General features: G+C 43.0%; 1 protein-coding gene across 1 annotated transcript in view; it reads left to right on the top strand.

Annotated features, from left to right (window-relative positions):
* Positions 1-344: 344 nt before the first annotated feature.
* The window catches only part of KIF7 (kinesin family member 7), a 47,335-nt gene continuing 38,238 nt past the window's right edge, over positions 345-9,441 (top strand). The window contains exons 1-4 of the mRNA XM_060260336.1: positions 345-847; positions 2,022-2,222; positions 2,341-2,758; positions 6,852-7,389. Coding sequence (XP_060116319.1) covers positions 520-847; positions 2,022-2,222; positions 2,341-2,758; positions 6,852-7,389 — 1,485 coding nt within the window. The 5' untranslated portion in view covers positions 345-519. The remainder of the gene's footprint in view (positions 848-2,021; positions 2,223-2,340; positions 2,759-6,851; positions 7,390-9,441) is intronic.

The following is a 9,441-nucleotide window of genomic DNA, read 5'->3' as shown; positions in this document are numbered from 1 at the left end:
AAATATCACCTTTCTTGGCCTTGGAAAGATGCAGAAAATGTTTTCTTGATATGGAGCTAAAATTTACAGAAAATTATTAGCCTGAAAAGTTATAGGGAAGAGCTCAGCCAAAGTGGCTTCTCCACCATTTAACACATAGTCATGTTTAAAATATTTTAATTGTACCCTTTCCCAGAAACTAACTGTTTCCATGCACTCTACAGTATGTCAGCCACACACCCCAATTTTCTTCCTTGTATATGCCATGTTAGATGTCCACATTCAGCCTGGTGTTTCTGATGGTGGAACTTTGTGTGATTTCTGACAACAGTGGATTCTGTGGATCTTGTGAGGTTTCCCTGTCTGCTCACACCTGAGCAGGTGCCTTGCTTTGACAGCTCTACTTCCAGGACCAAGTTGCCAATATTCCTTATTTTAGGGTTGTCTGCTTCTAATTTTATCTCCTTGCAGAGGAGCTGGCAGAGCAATGGAACCCCTGCCTGGCTTACATCTGTCCTGACTCTTCAGTTGTGACTAACCATGGGCCGTAAAGCTGAATCCAAGCCACCAATGGAGGAGATTCCTGTCCGGGTAGCTGTTCGCATTCGACCCCTGCTGCCTAAGGAACGGTTGCATGGGCAGCAAATGTGCCTGCGAGGAGACCCAGAGACTAAGGAAGTGACCCTGGGGCACAGTCGCCATTTTCACTTTGATACTGTCTTCACAAAATCTGCCAGCCAGGAGTCTGTGTATTCTGTTTGTGTGCAGCCACTGGTGGAGGCCTTCTTCCAAGGCTTCAATGCTACTGTCTTTGCCTATGGCCAGACAGGGTCTGGCAAGACCTACACCATTGGAGAAGCGACTGTCTGTAAGTTCCATCTTTCCTCTGTTGCATTAATCTCTGAATACTTCGCTTCTCCATAAAATGTAAATGCTTTCAAATAAATGTTAATAGAAACATAGCAAGTAAATCTTTGCTGGTTTTGGAACCAAAAGTGAAAAATGCTTTTGAGCATCTCAAAACAGTTTTAATGCCACAGTCTTGCTTGATTCAGTTCTTTAGGATCTTCTTCAAGCAGTATTTACATATTCAGAAAACGAACTTTTTAATGTTTCAGAAATTTAAATCGTTTTGGTTGATGTTTTTATAGTACTGTCAATCCACATTTGACAAAGCAGCAACATAAAGGGCCTGAGAATTCCATATACTATACATTTTGAGTGTGTAAAACCTTGTCCTTAGAAGCATTTTACTCATTCTAAGAGAGAACCTTTCATGGGACTTTTTTCAGTGCTCCTTTGAATTTATTTACTTTTTTGCTTGAAAAAAAATTGAAAAAAGGTCACCCCCGCCCAAGGCCTTAACATTTCCTGCTTTTCAAACCTGGCTGTGCTGTTTTTCTTTGATGTGACCTATGTGACAGTGCATCTTTATCCTGTTACTACAGTCTAAGCCTTTGCACTGTGTGTCTGCTCTGTACATTTTTATATAGAAGTGCAAGAAAAGCTTTTCTGACACTGAAGCCGCTTATCATATTTCAAGACATCTTATACTATGGCCAACTATTCCTAGATGTTGTGGTAAGAAAGCATTGTCATTAAATATGTAGAAAAACTTTTGTAAACTGGATGGTGTTGAACCTTCTTTCCCCTTGCCCCTGGAGATGGTCCGTGAGGACAAGTGGGCTAGTAAGTTCTGTGGATTTCTTTTTGCAAGGCAGCTCTGCAGTCTTTAATGAGCATTTTTCCAGTTTTTTGTTTTGCTTGAGACAGCCAAGGATCTGCAATAGATAACTCATATAGAAGCTCTGTGGTAGAGATGAACAGGTCTGCCGAACACTCTTGCCTTATGCGGTTACTGTCATTGCTGAATTTACATGGAATTGCATCAATATTTCCTTTACAGTAAAGTTTTCATTTGAACTAGTAAAATAGTTCTTCTATCTTTGTATTTTCCCTTGTGCTGGATCAGTTCCTCCTATGCTTGTTACTGTTGGCAACACCCCCACCTACTCAACTGTGTTTATGTTTCTCTTTCCCAGCTTCCATCAATGAGGATGAGCAGGGCATAATCCCTCGAGCCATGGCTGAGGTATTCAGACGCATGGATGAGAATAATTTATTAGACTACACGGTCCGTATTTCTTACTTGGAAGTGTATAAGGAGGAATTCTGGGACCTCCTGCAAGTGGAGACAGCGAGCAAGGACATTCAGATCCGCGAAGATGACAAAGGCAATATTGGTACAAATTAACACTTTTGCTGCTATTCTTGTTTTCTTGATAGTTCCTTTTAGGACTTGTTGGAGTTTCAAGTGCAGACTGTCGCTTTGAAATCCTTATAATTCCTCTTTTGTTGCAGTATTGTATGGGGTGAAGGAAACTGAAGTGGAAGGCCTGGATGAGGTCTTGAGTCTGCTAGAAATGGGCAATGCAGCCAAACACACTGGTGCCACCCACATCAACAGGACATCCAGCCGCTCACACACTATCTTCACTGTGACAATGGAGCAGCGCCAGAGTGCTGGACGCCTCACTCACCTTGCCCTTCAAGACAAGATTTTGGTTCCAGTCTCTGGCCAAGTTCTGGCCTCCAAATTTCACTTTGTTGACTTGGCTGGCTCTGAGCGGGTGGTGAAGACTGGGAGTACAGGGGAGAGGCTCAAGGAGAGCATCCAGATCAACAGCAGCTTGCTGGCACTGGGGAATGTTATCAGTGCCTTGGGGGACCCCCGACGGAAAGGCAGTCACATTCCCTACCGGGATTCCAAAATCACCAGGTATGTAGACTCTGGCTAAGTGGCTTTTTAAAATCTTTACTAATTCACACTTCTGTATACCTTTGTGAGCAGTTGCTTTTAAGCCTTGATTGTGCACTTTAGTTATTTCTACGTTTCTGACTTGGATTTACCAGCTTGGTATATCTTTGGATTTCATGCTAGGTAAAAATGATGTCAGACATCAAGACATTCTGGGTAAAAAAAAAATCCAAAGAATCTTTGCATTGCTTAGTTCTTTTAAGTCCCATGTGTAAATTTGAGGATGCCAGAATGTAAAAACAGATTGATTGGACTCAATCTTGACGTCTCTTCTAGTGAAGTCCTTGCCCAGTCAGTGGAAATGAACAATCTGGGTTTTGTTGCTAGCTGGGTTGGACTCTTGGAGAAAGAAAACCCCTTCCACAGAATGACTATTGAGATGAACTTGGCTCTTGCTGCTGTGAGTGAGGAGGCTTGAACAGCAATAAGTTACAGACAACGGATTCATTCATTCATTATTGTTTGACCAATTCATTGATGCTTTGTCCTGCCAGCATGACCCCCAAAGAGCTCTCATGATAAAATCCATTTTTTTGGGGGGGGGGGGGGAGGAGGGTTGGCGGACATGCTCCTAACTTCTTTGCAACTGGGTTCAGAATCCCTGGCTTATTTATTTATTTATTTATTTATTACTTTTCATTTATATCCCGCCCTCTCCGCAAGCGGACTCAGGGCGGCTTACAACATTATAAAACAATTAATCCAATAAAACATATAAAACCATAATTTACATCAGCTTGCAATAATGGATGACATTACATATGTAAATGCCACCAAGTCACAGCTGACTTACGGTGATTCCAACAAGGGGATTTTAAGGCTGGTGGGAAGACCCTGCTTAGCTTCTGAGATAGGACTATACCACGCCACTTTCACTTCCTGGATGATTTTAAATGTGATTGATAGTGCTAATGTATGGCTAATGGCTAAGTCCAGTATTGCCTAGAATTACTGCAGGCCCTATAAAGATTCAATTGCTGCATCTTTTATGTTGAGAAAAACACAAAAAAATTCTTAATTAGAACAAAGATACTGCTGTCACTCAGTGGTCCCTTGCCCTAGCTCTCTGGGTGGTATGACAGGGGTGAAAAATGGTCAGTAAAGTCGGTAAAAGTCAATTTTTCATCTTTCATTTCTCAGGGGTTTTTTTAATTGGTCAGTAAAGTCAGTATTTCTTTGTTTTTGTGAATGCAGTTTTTGTTTTTGTGAATGGATTTTAGGGGATGGAGGACAAGGAAAAAAGCCAAAAATAAAGTAAAAGCAAAGCCCAGTCTTACTTTACACTAATAATCATAATTATTATTTCATGTATGAATTTTAATTTTTTATTACTTGATTATTTATTAACTTTGATTTTTATACCACCCATTACCTGTAAACAGGGTGTAGGACACTGTACAACAATAAATAAATGACATATTATATAGGTTAAGACATTACAATAACAATATAATATCAGTCAAATTTGCTCAGATGGTTATCTAAATTTCCAGTTATGCTACCATCTTGCAGGGGGTGAGGGAGTGCCGGCCACATGAATGCTGGCACTGTTCTCAACCAAATTCTGTCAGAACATCTTTGCCTTACATGCCCTACAGAACTGTATCAAGTCCTTTCAGGGCATAGATGTTACTCGGAAGACACTCCCACCAGGTTGGGGCCAGAGCTCTAAGAGCCCTGGTTGAGGACAGCAAGATATCTCTTGGGTCGGGGGCCACAAGCAAGTTCTTATCAGTGGAGTGTAATGCCCTTTGGGGGCTAAACCAGGAGAGGTGGTCCTGAAGATATATGGGTCTCAGACCATTTGGGGCAGGGGACCCAGGCAGGTGAAAGAGGGAGTGCAACCTCGCTTCGAGGCAGGGAGGCAGCCTCAGAGCAAGGCAGAGCAGCCCCAGGACCCGGGTAGACAAAAGAGTCAGCGCAGCAGCAAGGCCACACTGCCTCTTTCATTTGCCTGGGTTTCGGGCCGGCGGAAGGGGCAGTTCTGCTGCAACCTTAGCCTGTCCCTGCCGATCAGCTGATCAGTGGGGGGGGGGTCTTTAAATGGGAGGGGGAGGCAGATTGGCCTTCTACCTGGCCACCTAGTGGGGAGGTGGCAGAATCAGCTCCAGTCTCTCCCCCCATTTAAAGACCCCTGTAGAGGGCAGGGACAGAGTGCAAGTGGTAGGGGGCAGCCTGGAGTGGCAAGACCCCCAGCTCTGGGCTGCCCTCTGCCCGGGTCCATGGAAGAATTGTTTTCAATTAAACCGGTCCCTGGTGTGAAAAAGGTTGGAGGCCATTGATTTAAGGGCTTAAAGATAAGTGCCAAAATCTTGAAGTGGATCCAGTTCTTAACTGGTAACCAGTGCAATTCAGGCAGCATAGGTCAAACATGTGCTTGGGGTCCCCATAAGGACCTGTGCTGCTGCATTCTGTACCAGCTGGACTGACTGGACGTCAGTCTCAAAAGTAGGCCCATATAGAACATTACAGTAGTCCAATCTGGAAGTGACCGTTGGGTGGATTACTGTGACTAGGTCAGGGTGAGACAGGTAAAAGGCCAGTTGTCTGACCTGGCATAGCTGGAAAAATGCCAGTCTAGCAACATTTGTGATCTGGGTCTCCCAAGCTCTTTACAGTTGGTGCCAATGTTAAGGGCACACCATCAAGAGGTGGGAGTTGGCACCCCAACCCTGAGTCTTCCCTGTCTAGTCATGGAACCTCCATCTTAGTAGGATTCAGGATCAGCTGGCTCTAATTTGACCATCCCACCACAGCTTACTGATGACACCACAGCCTACTGAAGATACTCCAGCCTGAAACTGTTGTGCTGTTTTATTATCTGCAGTATGCAATTATTTTTAAAAGGGATCTTTTTCCTCTTAAATTTTGCACAATAATGAAAACATTGTCCCATCTTCATAAAAATATTTTTCCAATAAAAGGTGTGCAGTGGCTGGCTGTGGGGATGATGGGGACCAAGTCTCAGTTTCACTTAAATTTATCAATAGGATGAAATTAAATTGTTCAGGTTTTGGCCAGTTTTTTTTTTAAATTTTGGTCACTAAAATCAATAATTTCGACCCTTTGACTAATTTCCACCTGGGCCCTTGGGATTCTGTAGCCCTGCCTCCTCCCTCCTCATTAGCCCTAGTTAAGGCTGGTAGCGGAAGGATGTGGTCAATAGGAGCTGGTGGGGGGAGCTGACATTGGTGCATGTTTTAACTGGTAACCAGTGCAGCTCAGGCAGCTCTGGTCTTGAGATTTGCTCCTAGTATCTTGAGATACTTGCTCCCAGGATCTTAACTATCAATCAGGATAAATTTAGGTGCTCTGGTCTTAGGAGCAGAAAACATTTTTTTTTTTTTACTATCTGCTTGATTCAGTACCTTGTTGCCAAGTTGGAGGTTTTCTTTGTTTGCTCTGCTGCTGTGGTTGGAGAATGCATATAAGAACCAGCATTAATGCAGGTGCTTGGGTTGTCAGATTTATCAGGGTCAGTTAGTGAACTTCAGATGTTGTAGATGAATGGTGCTGGGAACAGCCTATAATGTAGATTAATGCAGTAAGGACTGCAATGAAGAACAACGAATATCTACAACAGTTTGAGCCTAACCAGTTCTTCAGAGGAGAAAACAGATATTTAAATGATAAAGGCAGTGTTAAAACCAACAACAGTAGGAACTTTTGGGGTCAGAGAGAACTTGTAGACATTTTCTGATTATTTTTTCCTATCAGGTGGTGGAAAGTGCCATCAAGTCACAGCTGACTTATGGCAACCCAGTAGGGTTTCAGCGCTAGAGACTGTCAGAGGTGGTTGCCATTGTCTGCCTCTGTGTAGCAACCCTAGATTTTCTCCCATCCAAAGTACTAACCAGGGCCAACCCTGCTTAGCTCCTGATATGTGATGAGGTTGGGCTAGAAGAGTAGTAAGGATCAAAAATGGTGCATTTGCTTATCAAATTTCACAATAAATTTGTGGGGATTTGCATTTGTTTTTCTTCCTTGTGCATTCAACCTGAGCCCCAGTGGTGAAATTACATCCTGATCCCTCCCCCCCTGTTTACTTCCTTAGGATTTTGAAAGACTCTCTGGGTGGGAATGCTCAAACTGTAATGATTGCCTGCGTCAGCCCCTCCTCCTCTGATTTTGATGAGAGTTTGACCACACTGAACTATGCCAGCCGCGCTCAGAACATCAAGAACAAGGCGGTGGTGAACTGCCGCAAGGAGGCAGAGCATGTGGTGGAGCTGCAGCTGCAGATAAAGAACCTGCAGCGAGCACTGGATCAGCGGCACCGCTCAGAGACTCGCATCATCAACCATTCTGACCTGGCCCCCAAGCAGCTGTCACAGGACCACCCTGCCCGCTTGCTCACAGAGTGTGCCCACTATAGGACATGCACCGATGCTGCCTACCGGCTCTTGACAGAATTGCAAGAAGAAGGCAACCTGACTGTGGATCAGATCTTGAGAGTGAAGGAGTGGCTGTGCATTGTGGAGAGTGAGAGAAGCAAGCTGAACTCAGCCTCTGGATTAGACAGTGGTATTGAAAGCACTTCAGCCGAAAATCAGAACCACAAGGTGCAAAATTCAGAATTATCTAGCATTCAGGTACTAAGAAAGAACTTGTTGGTTGGCTGGGTGAGCATGTTTGTATGCCACATGCATCAAGGGTGAATTCCCAAGATGTCTGCCAGAATGTCACTAGGAGACAAGGTTAGTAGAAAAGAGAAAGAACTATCACTTTGGGATCTAAAGGTACAGGAGGAATATTTGGAAAATCAAAGGTGATGCTCCTTCTGTGGTTCCCAAAGTGGACTGAGGACCCGATTGACCCAAAGTCCATACTCCACAGGGATCAGACAATGTTGCTTTTCACACGTAATTGAGATTAGATTGTCCCAAAGTGGTTTTAACTGATCAATTATATTCTCTTGATCTTCCCCAGGCAGTTTGCAGAAAGATTGAATTAATTCCTTATCTGATGTAGTTAATTTGTCATCTTTTGCAGATGGTATGTTTGCTGGAGCAGTTATTAGTTCACAGTCAACATTTAAATATTTCTTGATCCTTTTGGGGTTGGCCCTTTTGAACAACTGAGATCTTGGAGTTTTACTAGTAGAGGGAAATTCAATTAGGTCATTGCCTTCTTGAGCAAAAACATTCTATTTTACCCAATTTCCTAGGATTGTCTAGTTGGAATAAGTGGTTTAGGAGATTTAGAGTTAAAGTAATGTTTTGGGAAAATCTGATGAGTGATGAAGTGCCTCTGATGTGTTAAAATCAGCATGGGAACTCATTAAAAAGGGTGAAGGAAAGGTGCAGAGTGGTAAAGCTGCAGTCCTGCAGTCCTAAGCTCTGCTCACAACCTGAGTTTGATCCCAGCAGAAGTTGGGTTCAGGTAGTGGGCTCATGGTTGACTCAGCCTTCCATCCTTCCGAGGTCGGTAAAATGAGTACCCAGCTTCCGGGGGGGGAAAGTGTAGATGACTGGGAAAGGCAATGGTAAACCACCTTGTAAAGTCTGCTGTGAAAATGTTGTGATGCGACGTCACACCAGAGTTGAAAATGACTGGCGTTTGCACAGGAGACTACCTTTACTTTTTAACAGCAATGAAGAATGAGAGCTAGCACCTGAGACAGTATGCTTTGCTCTGTTTGGGTGTAATTGAGGAAGATGATCATGAATGACATGGTCATATGAAGACATTGAAAAGAATGAATTAATCTTATTTATAATCTTTTGGAGAGTCTCTGCTATCATAAATCATTGTGAGGCCATCAGATTAAGTAAATCAGTGTCAATTTCACTGTTGAGCAAAGTAATATGGTCCTTTAGGAAAACAGTAGTAGTCTCTGAGATGTGATTCATGTTTCTTAACTTTCCTCAGATTTACTTTGCTCTTGCAGAGCCTCTATAACTAAGCTCCGTGGCGGATTTGGGCTCTTGAATCACCTCATTCGTAAGATAAGGGTAAAAATCTGTTTTGGAGTTCGATGGCAGGATTTTAAAAGGAGTCATGTTTACTCTGTTTAGGACCACATGACTTAATGGCTCTCTCTTTGTTTTTACGATAATGCAAGTGTGTAGATTGTGTGTAGATCACAGGAAAGCCTCCCTTTCACCCATCTCTTCTTTTTCTGTTCTTTCTCTTAGCCCCTCCCTAAAATATGCCCCTCCCTAAAATATGCTCAAAGAGGTGGAGATAGCTCAGCTGGCTCACAAGAGGTGTTGGGTGTTTTACTGGTAGAAAAACTTGAGAATTAATTAAAAGAACTCTTTTCTTCAGCTAAATTTAAAGTAAAAAAATTATGTCTAAATAAAGTAATGAATGCCATTAGTAATTAAAACTCACCTTCCCCTGCATGTAGACTCAGAACCCACAAGCTGAGCCAAAGGGATTGAAGAAAAAAACCAGAAGTGCTAAAAACAATTCTCCATTCAAAAAACCCCCAACAGGATAGAGATAAAATTATCCTATCCTATCCTATCCTATCCTATCCTATCCTATCCTATCCTATCCTATCCTATCCTATCCTATCCTATCCTATCCTACATATATATAAAAGCCCTTTTGTGGTGGCAAAATGGAGCACTCTGATTGGTTGGGACTGTGCTGCAACAACCTTTGGCCTGTCAAACCATCAATCAAGGTATGTTGCA

The sequence above is a fragment of the Heteronotia binoei genome, chromosome 19 (genome assembly GCF_032191835.1).
Source record: "Heteronotia binoei isolate CCM8104 ecotype False Entrance Well chromosome 19, APGP_CSIRO_Hbin_v1, whole genome shotgun sequence".
Classification (NCBI taxonomy): Eukaryota; Metazoa; Chordata; class Lepidosauria; order Squamata; family Gekkonidae; genus Heteronotia; species Heteronotia binoei.
Note: the sequence above shows the minus strand (reverse complement) of the source record. Positions and strands in the feature narration are given on the sequence as shown.